Source organism: Apaloderma vittatum, unplaced genomic scaffold (genome assembly GCF_000703405.1).
Source record: "Apaloderma vittatum isolate BGI_N311 unplaced genomic scaffold, ASM70340v1 scaffold11824, whole genome shotgun sequence".
NCBI classification, from domain to species: Eukaryota; Metazoa; Chordata; class Aves; order Trogoniformes; family Trogonidae; genus Apaloderma; species Apaloderma vittatum.
In genome coordinates this window covers 1-23187 of record NW_009710991.1, presented here as the reverse complement: position 1 = coordinate 23187, position 23187 = coordinate 1, and the positions used below count along the sequence as shown (strand labels likewise).

At 36.3% G+C, this 23187-nt stretch overlaps 1 protein-coding gene across 1 annotated transcript in view; it reads right to left on the bottom strand.

Moving 5' to 3' along the window:
• LOC104269868 (titin-like) overlaps nt 1-21917 on the bottom strand; it is a gene marked incomplete at its 5' end in the record, with an annotated part of 134428 nt that extends 112511 nt beyond the window's left edge. Inside the window, 29 exon segments of the mRNA XM_009867494.1 lie at nt 189-272; nt 534-659; nt 997-1113; nt 2828-2947; nt 4352-4435; nt 4670-4753; nt 4859-5803; nt 6571-6708; nt 7426-7530; nt 8175-8255; nt 8554-8637; nt 9311-9391; nt 10354-10434; nt 10626-10736; nt 11547-11627; nt 12835-12915; nt 13210-13290; nt 13913-13996; nt 15170-15253; nt 16901-17251; nt 17445-17570; nt 18064-18141; nt 18755-18859; nt 19767-19850; nt 20065-20184; nt 20354-20434; nt 20960-21046; nt 21524-21598; nt 21804-21917. Coding sequence (XP_009865796.1) covers nt 189-272; nt 534-659; nt 997-1113; nt 2828-2947; nt 4352-4435; nt 4670-4753; nt 4859-5803; nt 6571-6708; nt 7426-7530; nt 8175-8255; nt 8554-8637; nt 9311-9391; nt 10354-10434; nt 10626-10736; nt 11547-11627; nt 12835-12915; nt 13210-13290; nt 13913-13996; nt 15170-15253; nt 16901-17251; nt 17445-17570; nt 18064-18141; nt 18755-18859; nt 19767-19850; nt 20065-20184; nt 20354-20434; nt 20960-21046; nt 21524-21598; nt 21804-21917 — 3873 coding nt within the window.
• Nucleotides 21918-23187: the final 1270 nt, after the last annotated feature.

Here is a 23187-nt window from a genome sequence, read left to right as displayed (position 1 = left end):
GAAAGCTCCAGATATTTTTTTAGTAATCAAAATGACTTTTCAGCCATGCTTTTGGCACTCCAAATGGCACTTCATATTTCTTACACACTTGTCTTCAGTAGGTTATCACCCAAAAAATAAGTTCAGTTTAAGTCCAGAAGAGCACGATGTTTCTTTCTAATGATAGTATTAACAGTCATGATGTGTACCTTTGGCTGGTGGTGGTTCTTGTTTTTGGGGTTCAGCAACAGGCATTTTTTCTTGTGGGACAGCTTTCTTGGGCACCTTGAGCACTTTAAAGATATTATTTCTGCTTAATTTCACAGTTAAAAATTAGAAAAGATAATAACACTTATGATAAAAATCAAAGAGGTTAGAAATTTCTAACACTGTAACATTTCTCTAGTGACTGGTTGGTTAGTCACATTTGCAGAGGTAGGCACAGCAGAGGCTAGGGATAGAGGACAGGTAAAAAAACTTATACAAAAGAAGGGTTAACAAAATAAAATATCAATCTAAAAATGTAGAAAGTATCCCCATCCCAGAAGATATACCTTTAGTTGGTGGAGCTTCTGGTTTCTTTGCCACAGCCACAGGCTTCTTGGGCACAGGAATAGGTTTTGGGGGAACAACCACCGGCACCTCCTTTTCTGGTTCTTCCTCCTCAGCCACTTCAGGCACTTTAAAGATATTAGTTTCTGTTACTCCACTGAGCTAAAAGTCAGCAAACAGTCAAATGTAAATTAGCAAAGCAGGGAAGTAAACCCTTGACCATCTACCAGGGAGTCCTGTTCAGACAGCCACTCTTCCTTCAGGTGGAGCACTCACAGCAAAGAGCCAAAGTACGGGCTCAAGGGAAAGCTTTCGCTGAAGAGCCCTGCCCTTTGCTGCAGGCATGTACAGGCGCATACAGACAAAGTCGTGACCAAAAGTCACTCTCACGCCTCCCCACAGAATACAGAGGGGAAAAGAGCAACTCGAAGGCATGGCAGGCTCTGTCAGAACACCACTGTATACCTTCAGCTGGAGGTGCTTCTGGCTCTTCAGGCTCAGCAACCGGTGCCACCTCTTCTGGGGCTTCCTCCTCCTCTTCCTCTTCCTCTTCTGGGACCTCTGCCTCAGGCATCTCAGGCACTTCAAAGATATTAGTGTTTCATTTTAGAGCGGTGAAAACACATGCCAAGTAGGAAAAAAAAGCAACCCGGGGCAACACAGACGGTCACAACAACCAGCTCAAAACCTCGCTCACACAGGCAGCACTGCTTACCCAGCATGCACAGCCTTTGAGAGTCTCAGCTGGGAAACAGAGACAGGCTGAGAGAGGGTAGAACAATGCTTAAGAGAAGAAGATCAAGCATCTTCTTTGTTAAGTTATCCTTGAAGATAGGTACCTCTGGGTGTTGGAAGCTCTGGTGCTTTGGCAACGGCCACAGGTACTTTTTCCTCACGCGCAGCCTTCCTGGGCACCTCGGGTGCTTCAAAGATATTAGTAGCCGTCAGTTTTGTACATTAAGGGGGAAGATGAACAATGAAATGGAAACTAGAGACACAGTCACGAAAGAAATCAAATGGGTCTCACGGTATCGGTCCATGTCTCTCTCATTCACTGGCTCACACACACCTAAAACCACCCACGGGCACAGACACAGAGTGGTGGCACCAAGTGGGTTTTGTCAGGAAACTGATGGCTGTTTAGGTACATCAGGAGGGTGAGGCACGCATTAGGATACCCTGCTCTGTGCTCAGTAGCCTTCCCTCCCTGGGAGGCGAGATGGCCATTCTCAGCCCTCCTGAGTTTCTTCCTGGAAGCAGCCTCAGCCCAGATCTTACTTGCTGTTTGTCCTCATAAATCTGCCTGTGTTTTGCATTCACCAGTGCGGACATTATAGGATGAGGAACAGTAATCCCATCATCGTTACTATTTATCTTCAGGTTTTTTAACTCTTTTGAAGTGTGTATATGTATGTGAGGGCTTTTGACTTACTGAGGTTTCAGGGCTTCTGTATCCCTAAATTTATAAATTGCATTGGGCAAGGGTAAAAGGGCTATATGTGGAGTGAATAAGTTTTTTGCTCTCCTTCTTCATGAGATGTAGAATTGTTCTTCAGAAATACAGAAGATCTGGTGGTCTTGTACCTGATAATCATGTGCAATTTATTTGAAGATTTGCAGAACTCAATTTCTTGGGTCCTCATGAACTTATGGTCCCAAAACATCAACGTATGGCTACAGCCATATGTTCTTCTCATATGATATTTGACCACGGAATGAATACCAAAGTCTTAAAACTTCTGCTGTCCTATCTAGGTTTTTACTTTGGGACTTCTTTTCCCATAGCAATTTCAGTTCTTTCACAGTCCATTGAGCCTGATTTCCCTCCTTATTCCCTCTGAAGGGAATAGATTTTAGAGGTTTTTTGTTTGTCTATTTTTAAATATGGTGTGTCATGACTTTGTCTGGTTTCTACTACCACATAGTAGGACAGAGATGCCAATTGGTAGTGGTTTTAAAGAAGAATTATTCTGGTAAAAACCCCATTTATAATACTTGATGTTCTTGGTAGAAGGAAGAAGACAGAAGATTACATTAAAAATCCAAATTAGAAATCTTTTTCCCATATATCTTGTCAGTATTGATATATAGAATCTTAGATTCTGACACATATGAAGGAGATGGAGAAAGTCACTCTTGTTCCTTATGTGTTTGCTATTCTAACCGTCAAACTGATACAGAGCCCAGAATGCAGAAATGTCAGGCAATCACAAATGGACAGGGTAACAGACATGAGAAGTAACACGTAAGAGTAAGAAAGAGTCCCATTCAGGCCGATGGACAGGGCGACAGGTACCTCGAACTGGTGCAGGTTCTGGCTTTTTTGGCACGGTTACAGGTATGGGCTCTTCCACAGCACCTTTCTTGGGCACCTTGGGCACTTCAAAGATATTAGTGTGGTTTAGTTTGGGGGACACTACAGACATATATGAAACAACAAGACAATCAGTAAGACTATGCATGCAGTCTTCTTTGAGAAAGTGCTGTGGCCACATTCAGCCACCACTTAAGCGTTGCTTCAAGCACGTGGAATGACCAGGGTGTCAAATAGGTCACACAGGCGATGGGAATTCTGTGTTTAGTTTCTGTTTCTGAGTCAAGGTGGAAATGTAGAAAACACTCGCCTTCTTTTTAACAACTGATCAGAGACTTATTTATGGAATTCTACTGTATTTGACTATCATTCATGACTGTATTCTGCACTATTTTTGGCAGCCACTGCCTTCCTTTCACTTGTTACTTCTGTATTATCACTATTTTTATCCCTCAGGTTGACTTCAGCTTTCTTTTTTCTGTCTTTGTATGTTTTCTCTCTTTTTTTTAGCTTCACACATTCTTTCCTGTAACAGGTCTGGCTTCTAATTGCTAGATGCTGCTTATTTCATCATATCCGAGACAGAGAATCTGGTGGTAGAGGAAATGTTTACTTCTCTGGCCAGTGCTTTAGACTTTCCAAAGGAAATTAGGTGATTCAGAACTGCATCAGACTGTTGTGTTTATGGTTTTAGAGTATCTGGAATATTTTTTTCAGTATTTCCATTATAAAGTCTTTCATTCTTACTAATCTGAGAAAATAAATGCCTCTTACAAGGCTCAGTGAATTAGGTCTTTACAGAGCTTTATAGCTCTTTGGTGCTATTCATACAATGCCACAAGTTCACAAATCACAGAGTGAAGTCTTGACATATGACCAAAATACAGGCAAATTATAATTAATAGTTTAAAGAAAATATTCTGCTTCATGATTACACCTATGGCAACACAGGTACACAGAGATATTTTACTCTATGTACAGAAACTGCTACTCACTTTGGAAAACTTCAGTTTCCGTTTATTTTGTCCTTTCTTATAGAATCATAGAATCCTTTACGTTGAAAAAGACCTTTAAGGTCACCAAGTCCAACCATAAATCTAACACTGCCAATTCCCACTAAATCATATATTAGACTATCCATAATAATAATGTGGATAATAGTTTATGATACTTCCCTTCTCTTGTTAACATCCTCAAAGTTTTGGCATTTATTGCCATGATATGCGCATGATATGTGCATATGATATGTGCATAAATTATTGTCGTAGACTAAGAAATCAAATCTTACCTCTTGAACTTTTTGAATACGCCAAAAAGCAGAACAATAGAAGTCTGCATGGTTTCAGTAGTGGAATCATTTGACACTCCTGGATGGCAATTCATTTTTGGTACATCCCTCTCACACTTTAGATGTCACAGAACCATGACAGATGTATTTAATATGAGATTAATTAAAAAAAAAAACCAAACATCCTTTTTTATGATGATAGTAATTGTAACTTGTACCTTTAGCAAGTGGAACTCCTGGTTTTTTAGGTACAGCAATGGGCACTTTCTTCTCTGGGACAGCCCTCTCAGGCATCTCAGGCACTTCAAAGATATTAGTGCATTTTATTTTACAATTAAAATACAACTGAATATAAGTACAGAGACAGAAACACAGCGGACAACAGAAATGTTCTGAAGTAACAATCTGGCACACACTCATACTCAGTGCAGTTTGTTTAGCAGGCGTCATTGAAAACCCAAGACTTGAAATGACAGACAAAACAAAGGAGGTTAATACTTAAGGTATGTTTATCATGTATTCATGACAACATGTACCTCTGACTGATGGAGGTTCTGATTTTTCAGGAACAGTTACAGGAATTTTCTCTTCTGGGACAGCCTTTTCCGGCATTGCAGGCTCTTTAAAGATATTAGTATCTTTTAGTTACATGTATTAAGCATTAAAAGGAGAAGTGAAACAGTATATTCAAGAGAAGGAAAAGAGATCCTATTCATAAGAGGTACCTTTAGATGGTGGAGCTGCTCGTTTTTTAGGTATAGTAATGCTCTCTTTCTTTTCAGTCTGCTTGACTGTTGGTGGTTCCTCAGGTGCCAGAAGAGGCTCTGGTTCTTCTGATGCTGCTTCAGGCTTTGGTTTTCGAAATGCTATAGAAGATTCTAGTTTTCGGGGTGCTAAAATTAGTTCTGGTTCCTCAGGCACCACAGCACTTTCTGGCTGACTGGGTGCCATAACAGGCTTTGATTTTCCGGACACTGTGATAGTCATCGACTTTTGGAAATCTGCAACAAACTCTGTTTCTTCATGTGCTACAACAAACTCTGTTTTTTGGGGTGGCACAAAAGGTTTTGTTTTGGAGGGCACCACAACATGCTCTGATTTTCGGGTTGAGGCAACTGTCTCTGATTCTTCAGACACCACAATGAGCTCAGGTTCCTCAGGGGCCATGGATGGCTCTGGCTTTTGGGGTTCCGCAACAGGCATTTGTTTTGAGGGCATCACACCACGCTTTAGCTTTTGGGGTGGTACATCAAACTTGAGTTCCTCAGGTAACAAAACAAACTCTTCTTTTTTAGCCACCACTACATGTTCCGCTTTTTGGGGTTTTGGGAGCATCACATCATGTTTTAGTTTTTGAGATGCCACATCTGGCTTGGGTTCTTCAGGTACCACAACAGACTCTCGTTTCTCAGGCACTAGAACATGCTCTGTTTTATCAGATGCCACAGCAGATTTTGGTTTTTGGGGTGCCAGAACAGTCTTGGGCTCCTCAGATGCCATAACATGCTCTAGTTTTTGGGATGCCCCCAGAGGCTTTTGTTTTCGGGCCACTTTAGCAGGTTCTGGTTCTTGACGTTCTACCTCTTGAGGCTTTGGCTTTGGGCGTTCTGCAATGGGTGTTGGTTTTCGGGAAACTGGTACTTTCCTTTCTGGGTAAGCTGTCTTGGCCACTTTACGTACATAAAAGATATTAGTTTTAAATTTCACAACCATACTGACAATCATACCAAATTTAAGTGAATGAGAAAACATAAAACCACTATTGTAATGAAAACATTAAAAAACTGTCACAGGTTAGAGATCACTCATCACTCACTTATGTTGGCCTTTCCAATGATGAATATAGCACATTTTGGCTTTTCTCCCTTTTTTTCTGAAATGAAAACTCCGCCCCTTCCCTCTAAGCCTCACGCCTCCACGTCCAATTACACAGGTGCAGTGAGAGCCTAACTGAAGCTGTTAGTAAATTCCATGATAGTTATATACAGAATGGACAGGACAAAAGATATTAAAAACATTGCAGGTAATAAGTTGAAAAGTCTTCCAAGAATTAGCAGTGATGGGATCTAGTTTTACTTGATGGAGCTTCTGACATTTCAATTGCATTGGTATCTTCAGCTTTTAGCTACTAGAATGGGTACTTTCTTTTCTTTTATAATTATCACTTCAAAGATATTAGCTGTGGTTGTTTTCATGAACCCGAGTAGAACAGTAAGAAAAATCCAAAATGGTAGGAAGATTTGAAGTATAAAAAAAAAGGTAAATCAGATATCTAAGATTTGTCATTGCTTTTCAAAAAGACTCAGCCCTGTCTGTTTCACACACATATGCAGAAGTATAATTTAGAATCTCATAAAAGAAAAGGCCTGGAAAATCATAGGGTTAAAGAAAAGAGGAAAAATATTGCTTATGTTATTTTATTAGTGTTGACATTTACCTTTCTCTAATTCTTCAGGTGGAGCCTCTGGTTCTGGGACAACAGCAGGTTCTGGTTCTTTAGGCACAATCTCAGGTTCTGGGATTTTAGGCGCAGGTATTTTCTTTTCTGGAACAACTTTCTTCGGTACCTCAGGTTCTTTAAAGATATTTATTTGGTTTATTTTTGGGAATTTGAAGAATAGGAATTAAAAAGGCAACAATAGCTCCAAGGTAAAAATTATCAAATAGCATCAGAAAAAAAAAAAGGACCCCTCATAAATAGTCTGGGCTCTTTTCATATTGCTTGGTGCACATCATTAGTAGCCATTGTTGCTTATTGGGAGATATTCACAAGTGAGGAAGACAACACAATCTATAACATTTATAAATACTAGAGTATATAAAAAGAGGATATCACAAATAAAAGGATACTATTTAGAGAAATATTACAATTTATGTGCAATTTTATCTATATTAAACATGTACTTTTAGGTAGTGGAGATTCTGGTTTTTAAGGAACTTCAACGTGTATTTTTTCTTCTGAAATCACTTTCTTAGGTACCTTAAATTAAGTAATTAATTTATTTGTATAAAATTCAAAGATACATCTCAGCATTAAGACTCTAAGAAAAAGTAAAACTCAGGGACATAGAAAGCATCAGTCGTTTTGGATGTGAACATCAACACCTTCTTTGCCTACAGAAAATTTTATATTATGTCTCACTAAGGTACTGTACTGAGGCACAGATACAAAAATTACAATTTAAATAATAAAATATTTTATAGAACATTTATAGTAAAAGTAAATTATCAATATGTTAAAATGGTACCCCAGACAATGAAGGGTTTTTCTTGCATTGTGTACAGCAGTTACCTTTAGTTGGTGGAGGTGCTGGTTTCTTTGGTTCTCTAACTGAAACCTCTTCTGGGACCACTTTCTTTTGTACCTCAGGCACTTGAAAAATATTAATAACTTTTACTATAAGAATTCCATAAACGTTATTAAAACATAACAGCAGAACAGTACTAGTGAAAACACTAATTACCAAGATCTATTTTTTTCACAGATTCGTTCACCTGAAAAACCTTTTACAACAGAAGCAAGTTCTAACAGAGGTCTTAGTATCTTCTATAGTGTTAAAACAAATAAGAGGGTGGTGGTTCTGATTTGTGGATACACTTTACAGTTAGCTGTGCTGGCAGCACTGCGTTGCAGAATTAAGACTTTCGTCCTTGAGGTCTTTTCTAAACACATACATAACTCTTGCAGCTGACCAGCTGAGTACAGCTCATGTTGGGAGTTTGTCCATGAGAATGGACAGATAAGAGGCTTCTCGTACACAAGATGTGCATGGGAGTGAATGGGAGAGTATGATCAAAACAGACCTGGGAAAGTCTGTTCTCCCTGTGTGATAAGAGTGTGATTGAAGGAGTATATGAGCTAATAACAACCCTGGCTGCATAGACTGGTCTCTTGTTTGTAATCCACAAATAGTCCTTCTTGCTAAGAAGTGTAAATATGTGTGACTGCCTGCAATAAACCGAATTCCATTTTCCACCATCTCGGAGTTCGTGCGTGCTTCTCCACACTGATTGTGTTCATTTTGTCATGATGATAAGTACCTTTAGCTGGTAGAACTGCTGGTTTTTTAGGCTCTGCAACTGGTATCTTCTCTTCAGGGACTTTCTTGGGCACTTCTGGTACTTCAAAATTAATAATGTATTAAGATGAAGAATTTAAAGAAATTTAAATAGCATTAAAGTGAAAAATAAACAAAATGACACCAATTAACATCTATTAAAATTTAACACCCTTTACTAAATAGGCTTTTTGCTCTCAGTCTTGATCAAGAGTCATTCGAGAGGAGTAAAGAGGCTGCTCCCAAAAATGAAATGCACAAATCACAGTTTATAAGATAAAAAGATGGGGAAATAGTATCAAAAAGGTCTTATCGGTGAAATTAAGACAAACTATTGCCATGATTTTGATAATGACAAGTACCTTTAGCTGGTGGTACTTCTGGCTTTTTAGGCACAGCAGCTTTGACTTTTTCTTCTACAACTACTTCCTTGGGAGCTTCAGGCACTTCAGGAAAAAGAATATTTTTCAGTTATTATATGGAACTTTCCAGCTATGTTCAAAACTTTCAGTAGAAATTATGAAGTTCTTCATGGGGTCATTGATATGACATGTTTATTGACTTAAGATTCTTTTGTGTCTCTGTAAGGTCTGAGGAAACACCTCAGAGTCTTTTGGAACTCCTTTTACATAAAATTGTTTTTCCATTTCAGTCAACCACCATCCCAACCTCCTTTTGCCTAATGTTGCCATTTTCCATTCTGTATTCCTTGTCACATTCTGCTTGGCATCAACTTTTTATTTACATATGTTTTCTCCCGTGTTAGACATCCATATCACTTATTCTATACTTTGAAATTATTAAACTTTCTTTTGGGGCTAATTTTCCACTGTCAGTTGAGAGTATTTCAGATCACAGAAGCCCTGGTTTCTCTTTAAGTTTTCTGCTGTGGTTCTCAAGTCTTATCTTTGCCCAGCTACATTAGTAGTTCTAGGACACTGGTACACTGATTACAGCTATGATTAAAAAAAGAATTTTCAAAACAGTAGCATATGTAGAACTGTGGGCACAGAAAAGTAGTAGGACAACACAGATTAACAATAAAACCCCTAATCTGTACAGTCAAGGCAGAGGTTTTATTTCCTCTTCCAAGTTTCAGTAACCTGTAGTGCAACATACCTTTGGCTGGTGGTGGTTCTGGTTTTCTAGGCACAGCAGTGGGTACTTTCTCTTCTGGAATTTTCTTGGGCACCTCTGGCACTTTAAAGAAAACAGCATTTATTTTTATTACATTTAAGGCACTTAAAGTATGTAAATTATTAATAGTCTCATAAGAAGCATATCAGAAAGAAACATAAGATCGGGTATAAAAAAAATCATGCAAAAATGTATACTGTTACATACTACTAGAAGTTTTATAAATGAGAAACAAAGGGTGATATTTTCTTTTGCTGTAAACTCCGCTGCCCAAGAGAAAGAGAAATCTCCTCAGAAAACCACCTTTATTGACATAGAAGATTTAAGTGGTGTTACTCCTGGTTTTTAGGCCCAGCAGTATTTACTTTCTCTTCTAAGACAGATTTCTTAGGTACCTTGGACACTTTAAAGATATTAGTGTATTTTTAAGAATTACAAAAATAAAACCTGATATGGAAAAATAAGACAAAACAAGTACATGTGTACATATACTCTGACAACAGTTCCATGTTCTGAAAAGCCTCTGTGGCTCTATTGCTCTGGCAAATAACAGTCTGAAGAGACTTTCCTGGAGATCCTTTGTCATACAGTGGTGACGTGCCCCACAAACTGCTAGTTCAGGCAGAACCTTAAATACCTGAATGAATTGTCACAACCGGTTCCTGTGCCTAATGTTATTTCCACTCATATCGATTGATGCCTAAGTTTAACATGAGTAATGTGAGAAAGGAAATGTATATACTTTGTGCTTGATTATTGATAGAATTTCTGAGGTTCTTTACAGTACCCATGAAATGGAAATGTGTAAATCTCACTGCAGGTTGACTCAGCTAGAGTTTTCCTTAATAGAAACTAGTCCCTTTGACTAGTTTCTAATACAATTTCTGTGCTGTTACAAAGGATTTCAGAATGGATTGTGCAGAAGAAATAGACAAACTCATCTCATATTCAGTGATTTGACAATAACAAAGGAAGGGACAGAAGAAACCTGAAAAAACAGAAAGAAAGGATATGTTGACCTATACCTTTGGCAGGTGGAGCTTCTGGCTTTTTAGGCAGAGGGACAGGTTTCTCTTCAGGGATAGTTTTCTTGGGCAATCCAGGCACTTGAAAGATATTTGGTGATTTTAATTTTATGACTTAAAGATGAATTGAGAAACAGAAGAAGGGACTTACACAACATAAATGCCACAAATCTGAGACAAGGGGACCATTAACTATCAAATCAGAAATTATGTAAGAAACAGAAAAGATGTTATTGGCAAAAGATGTCTGTTCTATTAGGCTATCAAAGTACCTTTAGGTGGTGGAGATTCTGTTCTTTTAGGTACTGGAGTACGTTCTGTTTTTTTAGGCACAGCAATAGACACTTTTTCTTCTGGAACAGCTTTCTTAATGACTGTGGGCACTTTAAAGATATTAGTTCATTTTATGACTTTATATAGATTAGAAAGACAAGTCATAAAAAAAATCCAAGTTTGCAATGTAAGTAAGGTAGTACAAGAATGAACACAAACATTAACAACACTAAACAAGAAAATGAGAAATTTAATTTTCCTGGGGCTTAGGACTTTGCCAACTGCTGGAAGAGATTATGAAGAAGATAGATACCTCTAGGTGCTGGAGCCTCCTCTTCTCTATAAACAGTAGAAATTTCTTCTTCTATGTGCATCTTCTCATAAACTTCATGTACTTGAAAGATATTAGTTTAAATACTTAATTTAGAACATCTTCAGAAAACCAGACAATGTTAAAAACAACAAATGTAATCAAATATTCAAGATCATTCTAAGAAATAAAAGTCCATTCTATTCCCACCCTTAAAATCAGTATTCTTTCAAAGGAGGGAAGACAAGAAAATTTCATATTCTGCACTGATCTGATCTCTGTAGCTGGCTAGAAAACACACAATTCATCCTAAACTGAGCTACTCCCTTGAGTGTAGCTCTGTCACTTTTTCTGTTTTGTTTTTTTTTTCACTTGGACTGATCTCAAATAACAGGGTCTCTTTTGCACAATAAAGCTAGTTTTCTCCTTAAGGACACCTACAGGTGATATAATCTTTATTTTTTTTATATTAATTGTTTACTGTTGCAGCTGACCAGAGCTGCTAACTGAAGTCTAATTTTTAGTAGACAGAAGGCTCTCAAAATAATTAAAGGTTTATATACGAAAGTATATTTTTGATCCATCAAATCCTACTCAAAATTTCTTGTACCTTTAAAGTGTGAAGCTTCTTCTTTATGTAGAGCAGAAGGTACTTTTTCTCTGTGAATAGTTTTCTTTGGTACTTCAGGAACTTAAAAAACATGGGTTTATATTAGAAATTTGCACTAGGGAATAACTAGCACGGTTTTCTATAACAATAGAAGATTCTACTAGAACAACATGAAAATACATGGTATTAGCCTGTAAATATAAGTCAACAACTTCACTTTCTGGAGTTCACTGCTTTTCTAACTCTTAGCAATTACAGGTCTGAATTTGCTCTTCTCTGAAAAGATAGTAGTTAAGGGGTTTTGGAGGTTTTTTTTGTTTGTGTTTTTTTATCAAACAATCTTTAGGAATTTTGGCAATATAAAGCATTTTATTTTCTTTTGAAATTTCAAAATTGCCTGTAAAAGCAAGACAAAACTCCAGTGGAATTTTCTAAATATTATGTTTCAAATATCTGTAGAGTCCTTTAGTGCTGCAATTTTACAAAACTATCTAAAATTTTATGGATTTGTATTTTGTCCTGATTTAAAGTCTTACCTTAATCTTGACTTTATTAAAGCCCCTGACATGACTGAAAAGAGTCCTTCTGTAAATAAGCTTCTGCTACAACCTTTTAGATATTTTTTAATATGTCAGATTAAATATTTTGGGAAACAGAGACAAGAAGTCAAAAAATAATAAAGCTGATCCCTGGCCCTGCTATCAATTTCCTGTCTATTACATTTCATAGAATGGCCTAGGTTGGAAGGGACCTTAGAGATCATCTAGTCCAACCTCCCTGCCATGGGCAGGGCCGCCACCTCTCGACTAGACCAGGCAACACATGGGGACCGAGCGGGAATCGAACCCACAACCTCGGTGTTGTCATTGTTGCCAGCACCGCGCTCAAACCACTGAGTCTTTTTAAAATTTGTATTCTTGGTGCAGAATGTATCAATCAGCAGCTGCTTACGCAAGATAAAAATAAGAACTTATAGAAAATGCTCCTTGAACATATTATTGTTTCATGAACAATAATAGTTTATTAATTTAACATATGAAGGAAGATGTTAAAATATTTTGGGAATTTTTATAAGTAGTTGTAAAATGATTGTGGTTTTAATCCCTGATCTCCCCATATCTATTCTCTCTTTCAAAGATAAAAGCAAACAAACTAAGTGACAGAATTTACACTTACAACAAGAGGTTAAATGTTTATATCACGTGGTCATGGTGTTCAAGAAAAACAAGCATGCTGGGTTTCTCACTTTTGAAAGAGGCTAGAGAAAACCCATTTGGAGTTCATGTACCTTTAGCTGGAGGAGCTTCCTCTGTAGGTACAGCAATGGGTATTTTCTTCAGTGGGACAGGTTTCTTTGTCACTGCAGGTACTTCAAAGATATTCCATTTTTTAAAGAATGTGATAATATACAAAATGTAAAGTAACAAAGAAACAATGACAGACATATTGCATTTAAGGAAACATTAAAACGAACACCTTAAATAACAGGTTAGGACATGGATGGTGTGATAAATCACAAAACACAGAATCATGGAATGGTAGGGGTTGGAAGAGACCTCTGAAGATCATCTAGTCCAACCCCCCTACTAGAGCATTCATGAAGACGAATAATTAATTCTTGGTGAACATGTTGCTGTACAAATTGCTTGAATATTTGGTGTACCTTTAGCTGCTGGAGCTTCTGGTTCAGTAGGAATAACAGGGACTTTTTCTTCTGTTGGAACTTCTCCATAAACTTCAGGCTCTTTAAAGATATTAGTTTATTTTACATATTTTAATATTATTTGCAAGACAAGATTAGAAAGTCAACTTACAATGCAGAAGTACAGACATGTACATGAACGAAGTGCTGTCTGAACATAAATTATGTAAATATCTCATTTCAGCCTGATCCTTTACCTACTATTGTTAGAAGTGACCATTCCCAATTAGTAAAATAGCAGTTTACAGAAATATTTCATTTTACTTTCTAGTTACTTTCTTCTGTGTATTAGATAGAAATTGTAATTGAATTTTGTATGTGACTATCTATATCCCAGCTCAAAAGTTAATCAAGTATTACTCAGGATGGCTTTTAAGCCAGTGTCTACGTAAGTTCATTTCATTGGTCCAATATGCCTACAATGCTCTCCTGGACTGGAAACAGTTACTCTCTTATTTCTGTTTCTTTCTCCCACTGTTAGAGGACAAAAGAATGTTTTAAAAGTGCTAAACTATAACTAATTCTAGGGGGAGAGAGGGTCTCAAAGACATGAATGAAAGTTACCTTTAAATAACTAAAAAAAAATAATTTTACATAACAATCTAGAACATGAATTGACATATTCTCTGTAATTTACTCCTTGGTAGATGTGTCACTGATGTACCTTCATACAAAGGAGGCTCCTCTTCTCTAGGAGTAATGGTGGACACTCTCTCTTCAAGGACAGTTCTTTTACGAAACTCAGCAACTTCAAAGATATTAGTTTTCTTTTAGTAATCTCAAAATAATTTTAAATTTTATAAAACCTAAACAGAAATACCCAGAAAACTAAGTTCTTCTGAGGTCCCAAATACTGTGCCTTTTGAGAATGAAATATTATACAGTACTAGAACTGTATTGTGGGAAATAATAATGTGAAGAAATTTATAGTTTCTGCTCCCAAAGAGCATAACTCATTTGCTTTTCTCCCTGTAGCATTATGCTTTTTTCTTCTGCTATGAGTAACAGCTTTAATGATTTTACCTTGCTAGTTTTTGCCTAATTAGTTCTCCATCAATATCACCACTAATGTATTGGTTTCAAAATCCCAGTTTAGACTAAATTCACAATTATATTATAAATATAAAAGCAGTGAAGGTTTACAAACTGCTAGTCTAAGTAGAAATACCTGCTCAGCAAGTTTTCATTTCTAAATCATTGTATTTACTGTTTGCACATGTATAGCAGTGCAAATATGAAATGTTTGCCTCAGAGTTTTCAATTTATCACTGAGAGCTAAATCTGCACTTACAGACTAGAAACTATGCTGTAAATGAGGATCATTTTAGAAAATAGTAGTTGGGACAAACAACACAAATGTTTCCTTCTCTTAAAATCTCATTTCAAAGGCTCTTTTACCTTTCATTGGTGGAACTTCTATTTCAGGTGTATGTGTAGGCTTCTTTTCTTCAGGCACAGTTCTTTTGAGAACATCTGGCCCTTCAATATATAATTTACTATTAGGGCTTTCAAAGTTATTTGGAAGAAGTTAGAAAGAAGAGAAGGAAGATTCATGAAACAACAAAGGATCAAATGCTTCCTGAAAGAACATCTAAGTTAATTTTGAAGATTAGACAGAAGAATAACATATTAAAAAATATGGTGAGATAGTCACACAATTTAGATGTTGAAATCTCCTTCCCTTTCAGAAGAAATAAAAATTTCTTTCTGGACTACTTCCATGTGTAGCTTAACGGCAGAATACACATTTTTTAAAGTAACTCATATGTTCAACAAATTGAAACAACAGGCAAAAAAAGACTGTCATAAACAGTTGAAAATCTACTATGGGGACATAAAACATACAAACATGTTTCTCCACAAATAATAAAGACAAAAGACTGAAATCAGAGTTCATGAGAACAATGAAGAGGAAGTATACCTTTTGCTGGTAGAGTCACTTCCTTTTTAGGAACAGCAGGTATCACTTTTTCTTTTGGAATGGGTTTCTTCGGCACTGCTGGCACTTTAAAAACATTGGGGTTTTTTAAGAACTTTTGTACATGAATATTATGTAAGAATAGAAGTTAAACAGAAAAGCAAACAATGCAAAGAGTCAGAAAGTTTAGAAAAATACAAATTACACTGTCCTTAGTTGCTACTGAGTAGTGACTTTGCAGGTCACCCATCCAGACTATTTTGCTTGGATTCACATATCTACAATCTTCACTGAAAGAAAAATTCATTGAAAGAAAAACTCTGCCTTAACAGGTTTCATGAACTATCATCTCTAAATAATGCCAGCAGGAAATGTGGTAAGGTTTTAATTTCCTGTCAACTAACTTCAAGTCTTAATGTAAAAAAATAACACACCTTTTCCACTGATGTCGTTCTGACAATTTGTATGGGAAACAACTATAAAAGTTAGCACAAAATGAATTTCTGGCAAATTAAGTGCTCTGAATAGAAAACTACAGAGCTCCAGACTAGTACAGAATCTCTATGAGCATCCATTGACAATTGCTATTCAGGACAACTATCTTTGGTAGATCCTGATACAGAGAACGCTTGTTAAGATTGTATGTCCTCCAGCACATCATTAGGCTGAAGAAGGTTCTAGTGTTTTAAGATTCTGTAGGAAACTAGAGTTTCACTGATGTTGCACTATAGTTCAATGGACTTAGGTTGTGACAGCAACATCTGACTGTAAAATGTCACTTAGGTTGTGATAGCAAAAATTAAATCTTGAAGGTCCTGCCTGCACCTCCTCTGTCCTCAGAAAGTAATCTGTCTCAGTTTCGATTTGTTAAAGAAATATTATTTTTTTAACAACTCAGTCCCTGTCTTTGACTGCAGTGTGAAAGACAGTTAGGGGTCTAGCAGTCATAGCAAAATAGGTAAACTACTGGAATTGGAGATTCAAAGACTCAGGAAGAAAGTTGTGATTTTAAATTTATCTAATAGCTGATGTACCTTTAGCTGGTGGAGCTTCTTTTTTAGGAACAGGAACTTTTTCTTCTGGCAGAGGTCTTCTAGGCACCTCAGGTACTTTAGAAATATTTCATTATGCATTTTAAGTTATTTAGGAGGAATAACAACAGACAGAAAAACAGCAAGCAGAGCAATCACTCATTTGCAGAAGAACCATCAAATCATTTATGCAGAAACAAATGAATGGCTCAGAGTTTTTGAGCAATGAAAGACAAGGAATATCAGTGTATAAATTTCTGGCACTTCTTAGGTGTATTTTGAGTTTGGCATGAAGGATCCTATCATCATAAATATAAATTGTGAGAAGCAAGGTCCTATGTAAGTTTTAAAATCTCTTTAATTCACAGGAGATAAACTGGGTGCAAGACAATAAATATTGACACATAAAAATATTCAGTTCAGGCTGAACCTGAACTGCATCTTAAAAGTATCATTTACTTTGCCTGTGTCCCATCTACACTAGCTTGCTCTTGGGCAGCCAGATGGGGAATCTTCCCATTCTGCTCTGAAAGGAAGAAATCCTTAGAAAGGAATAGGAGAGAAAACGAATTTATCATTACTAGTGACAAACATACATAGGTCTACAAATGGAGGAAAATGTAAATAACCCCCCAAAAGGAAGCTTAAGCCGTAGCTGGAAACTCAACAAACTATAAGAATGAAGAAATCATGATATATGTACCTATAGCTGGTTGGATTTCGTAAGCCTCCTCATATACCTCCTCGTATTTCTCATAGATTTCTTCCTTTTCCATGAGCTCATACTTTTCATAGACATCTTTCTCTTCAGCCTCCTCTTCATACTCCTGCCGCAGAAGCTCCCTGTATCTCTCCGGTTCTTCAGGTTCCTCATATGCCTCAATTTCTTCAGTTTCCTGAATATTCTCAAATTCTTCAATGCTTTCGTATGTCTCATACTTCTCATACTCTTCATAGGCGTACTCGTACTTCTCCACAGGAGTAGGGACTTTTTCTTTCCGAACAAGTTTCTTGGATGCTTCAGGCACTTTAGAAACAGTATTATTGTTACTACCTTTAGAAACAGCATTAGAGTTACAACTTTACAACTAATTTTTTTTACAGTTTGTCAAGATGATCCACACAGAACAGAAGTTACATTAAAATACAAGAACATGCTCCTGAAACAGAATATACAGTACAAAAGATTTTAGGAATGAGGAGCAAAATCAAATCTTTGGGAGGAATAAGAAGAAATATATCTGTACCTTTAGTCGGTGTTGGTTCTTTGGGTTTGGGCACAACAGCTGGCACCTTCCCTTCCGCAACGACTCTTCTAGGTACCTCAGGGACTTTAAAGATAGGGATTTCTTTTAGGAATTTAAAAAAACCACCTTAAAATAGTATAAGTAAAAAAGCACAAGAAACAGAGCTTTATGGTTCTACAATGCAAATATTGATAACAAAGAGTTTTAACACATATACAGGCAGGAACCTCCTACAACAAAGATAAGAGAGAGGAAGGTCAAGAGTATTTTTAGATAAATACTATCAGGGGTATAATTATAATCAGGAGTGCATATACCTTTTGCAGCTGGAACCTCCACTTTTTCAGGGGGAGCAACAGGTATCTTCTCTTCAGGAGCAACTTTCTTAGGCATCTTGGGGACTTTAAAGATAGGACCTAACTTCAGTTTTCTTTTGCACAATTTTTAAATAGACACAAATCCAGAAGCTTACAGACAGCAGAAGAGAAACTTACAAACACACATGAAGTGCAATGACAAATATAATACAAGACAGACATACTAAAATGTCCCTTGCTAAACTCAGCTTGTATGAAGAATGTCATCTATTAATGACAACAACATTTTAAAAATGGAATACCTTTGGCTGCTGGAGATGGCACCTTTTTAGGAACAGGCTCTTTCTTTTCAGCAACAGGTTTCTTAGGCAACTCGGGCTCTTTAAAGAGATTATTTCATTTTAAGAATGCCATTCACCAGTAGTATGAGAAAGACAACAGAGAACGTATACAGACATAATGAAACAAGAACTGATCTGAAGAATATATTTTAAAAAGCTTTTAAGATGAACCAGAAATGAAAATAAAAGACACTTTATGTCCATGGGCAGACTTCTTGGATAAGTCAAATAATTTCAGAGGTTTCACTAGAGATTTGACAGACACTCTGAGACATAAATAAAGAAGAACAGCAGGGACACAAATATAACATAAATAAAATTAATAGAGACACTGAATGAAAATGACGACATATTTTCTCCTAGGTTTTAATTTATGTACCTTTTGCTGAAGGAAGCTCCCGTTTTGCAGGAGTGGGTACAGTTATTTTTTCTTTTGGGACGGGTTTCTTAGGAATCTCTGGCTCTTTAAAGATATTATTTTGCAAACACAATTTAATATTACTTACAGGACATTAAAGACATGAAAAAAAACATGAAACAAGCTTCCCCAAAAGATTAGCAATGTTTACATAAAACTTAAAACAAGAAGTAAAGATGAATTTTAATGGACTCAAAAGATCTCCTGAGTGACGTGCAAGAAAAGAATGTGTACCTTTTGCTGGTACAGTTTTCTCTGGAATAGCTTCCTCTTCTTCTTCCTCAGGAACAAAAAGGGGAATCTTTTCTTCAGGCACAACTTTCTTTGCCACCTCAGGCACTTTAAAGATATTATTTTAAGAGCTTTACTTTTGCAACGTCACAAAGAAAAGTTAATAACATAAAACACAAGGACATCAAACTTAAAGAAAAACAGTGATAAAAATACGGGAAGCTCTCTTAGATATTTTTCACTTCCTGCAAACAGGGAAGTGCAATTGGCTTATAAAGATTGTATGAAGAAAAGCTTTTTTGCCCAATTCTTAATTACATAGGATCATTGCCAATGGAAATATTAGCAAGATATGCTAAAAAAGACATTGTAGAAGATGACTACCATCTATTTTTTTGCATAAAATTTTACAGTGTCTGCTTTTTATTTTTGTTTCTGAAAAAACTGAGCTGCTGAGTTGAACTTGCTCAGCACCAAAGGGTGGCCTCTGCAATACTCTGCCTCGATTTTCAATGTCACATTTAGGGTATATCTTCTGGCTATTTGTACAGTCAGTTGTCATTTTATTTTATTTGCATATAAGTTTAGCTAAAAGGCTTGAATATTTAGCATATAGTCTCAAGGTACGTGTCAGAATAAACTCCCTGAACTAAAGAATTTCCAGGTAAGGGCCCATAAAATATTATTGCAGGTATTTTGTTTAAACAAAAATTTGATTACTTTAAACATGAATTCTGAATAATGGTATTGAAAGGATTTATTTCATTCACAGCAATCATTTAAAAAGGAAAATGAGCAGGTCATTCAAGATCTGCTTCTCAGCCAGCTGAATTCAGTAAGAAAATAGACAATCAAGCTCTGAGACCTAGCAGTATTCACTACAGGGGAATAGCAGTGTGCTAGAACCAAGCGTCTGACTTTACATGAGTATAAATCAGTTTTTAAAATGAGGTTCTGCTGAACTATGAAAAGGTAAGGGAGAGGAATTATCTGCATACACCATGATGTGATATACCTTTAGCTGGTGGAATTTTCTTCACTTTAGGAACTGCAACAGGTACTTTTTCTTCTGGGACAGCTTTCTTGGGCGCCTCTGGTACTTTAAAGATATTGTTTTGATCAGAAATTTTCAATTACTTTTAGTGCATCAAAACTACTAAAACCACAGAACAGATGCAAAGACCAATTATAGGAAGAAAATTCCCCTCAGAAGGATAATTAAGGTTTACACACAGCTTAAAACAATCAACAGAGCTGAAGATCTAATGAACTGAACAAAGCTCTCTGATAATTTTCAGGAAGGAATGGAGTACCTTTAGCTGGTATTTCTGGAATATCTTCCTTTTCCTCCTCTTCCTCTTCAGGAACAAAAATAGGTACCTCTTCATAGGGAGGTCTTGATATTTCTGGTACTTCAAAGTAGTATTTAATAACTTAGACACAACATCAGAAACCGAGAGACAACTTACACAGAAGCAAAACAGAACTTAGTAGCAAGTACATTTGTCACAAATTGCTATGGTACTTCAGTTAAATTCTAATACCAAACACAGAGAAACAACAAGAAGCATCATCCACTTGTTTGGTTATAAGAAGAGATACCTTTGGCTGGTGAAGGTTCTGGCTTTTTATGTACAGGGACAGGCACTTTCTTTTCTGGAACTTTCTTGGGCACCTCAGGCACTTTAAAGACATTTTTGTTTAAGAAATTAATGTTCAATGTAACATAAAACACACTAAAATTATAAGTGTGTAACAGATAGCAAGATATTAATACAAACATGGTAGAATTTAGTTGTGTATGAAAGATAACATTGACTTTATCCACGGATTTATGCACAGATGTAAACTGACAAACATACAGACTACAGCATTGCAAACTGACGTCGTCTAAGGGCCAAGTCTGGTGTTTAGGTATACTGCTGATCTTGTGGAGCATCTGGTTTTGAAGCAGTATGTAATTTTAGATAATTTAGATATATAATATCCAAAAGACAGAGACAACACAAGACACAAACATAGAAATTTTTTGAAGTGTAGAATAAGCGTAGCACCAGCGACTAACAGAAACAGCCACAATACAGCGCCCAGAGTAAACACAGGTCAGTATTGTACACATTAGGACAAGGTATGAGAGTGTTACTTGCAGTCTTCTAACAATGAAGAAACAAAGCTAGAATTATGCAGTTGAACCAGAAACTGGTGTACCTTTGGCTGGTGGAGGTTCTTTCACTTTTTCAGGCACTGGGACAAGTACCTTCTCTTCTGGCACCCATTTCTTTGGTATTTCAGGCACTTCAAAAATATTGTAGTAGTTTAAGAATTTTGTTTTTGAACGATAAGGTAAATAACAATGATAAGATTTAATAAAGTGGAAGGACAAAGAAGAACCACCAAGAATAGAAAACTCTACACTGCATTAAAGAGGAAAGGTGATCAAAGACCAACTTTTTAACACATTCATTCAAGAGCGGATATACCTTTCGCTGGGGGAACTTCTTTCTTTTTTGGTACAAGAACAGGAACCTTCTCTTCTGGCACAGGTTTCTTTGGCACTTCTGGAACTTAGTAAGATATTATTGTAAATTGAACTTGGCATGAGAATCTAGAACACTGTGACATACAAGACAAGGACACTAAAGAATTAAATACAAACACAAAGAAACAGAATTCTTAAGAGCAACAAGACTTTTACTATTCTAGTATTTAACATAAGTGAGAAGATAAGTCTAGAACATCTTTCTGGTCACAGTTAATTTCAAGTTAGTATACCTTTTGCCGGGGGAGCTTCCTTCTTCGGCACTTGGATTTTCTTTTCAGGTACAGGTTTCTTTGGCACCTCAGGCACTTCAAAGACATTATTTTGGTTACAAAGTATTCCACAAGTTATTCAAAGCAGAAATGAAACAATAAAGAGAGCACCAAAAACATTTTATATGAAGAGCCTCCTCCGAAAAGAACAGAAAAAAATAATGATCAAGTAAGGCATCTAAAAAAGACTGCCAATCACATATTCAGAGGATGTCTGCTAACATTAAGAAATAATGTATACCTTTCGCTGGAGGAGCTTCTCTTTTCTTCAGAATACGTATTTTTTCCTCTGGAACAGGCTTCTTGGGAACCTCAGGCACTTGAAAGATACCATTAATATTTTGAGTATTTACCTCTAAAACAATGAACATAAATTGCAAGCAAGCATCACAAACATATCCAAAACACATAGCAATGATTTAACATGGTTTCAATGTTAAGACAAAACAAAACAGCAACAGATTATATTGACTGTTACTATGTACATTCTGCCTGCTCAGCCATTGAGGCCATCAATAAAAATATTTTAAACTTCAAGGGCTTATTTTCTGATCAAAAGATTAAGACAGAATTTGGCTTTCATAACCAGCAATTAAAGAAGATTAAGATATGTTATGGTGGGGAAAATTGCAAAAACATAATACATTTTTTCCTTCAATTTTTGGAGGAAGCTATGTTGAAGTTGTTGTATTAGCAATTTAGTGGTTATTGAGTGGGTTTACTACTTCTAATTTTCCTCTAGAGCTATGCTCCCAGCAGTTCTCAGACATGTAATAGACTGCAGCTGATCATGCTGAATAAGCCAGTTTTTTATGTGTATTGAATATACGTTGCTACTACATTTTCTTCCTCAGAAATCCTGAAGTGCTTTCTACACATAAAGATCAAGTACATCAAGTTTATCAATTGTTCTACTTCAAACACAGAACTATGAAATCAACATGTTTTCCCTTTAACTGCAGTGAAGCAGAAGTTTCTACTGAAATGTATCTTAATGTTTTTGTACTCCAAAACTCAAAAATATCCATGCAAGTTTTATGATGACAGGAGAGTGATCCCACTGGCTCTGAGCACACTGAGGAACGTTGGGAGCACATATGAAAAAACCTTAACTACTATGACAGGAAATTTTAGCTAACCATAATCTCCCTGTTAAGGATTAATCTGTATTTTGCAGTCCACAGTCTTTTCTTTCCTAGGAAAAATGTGCTAATCAATACGTTCACTTTCTAGTGTAAACAATATAGCATTGGTAATCATCAATTATTCAAAAGAAATTATGAACTCCTTTTTGGGGAAGAGACACTATGGAATAATTTGAAGCAGCACTGGAAAATATAAATTTTTAAGTACTCTTAGATGAATATGTAATTTTGGAAAATCAGATATGGTTAGTCTGTATATTATGATGTAGGAAGGCATTATGGCCAAGATCTTGGCATGACCTGGTTGTCCTCTCTAAGTAGTGAACAGCATGTACTGCATTAACAGTGTTGAAAGTTTACACCAGTACCATAAAAATTATTCCTAAGTAAAACAGCTAAAGCTAGGAGTATTTAAATATGGCCATTTAATAGATCTTTTATAACTTTAATTTCTATGAAAATATAGTATTATATATTATA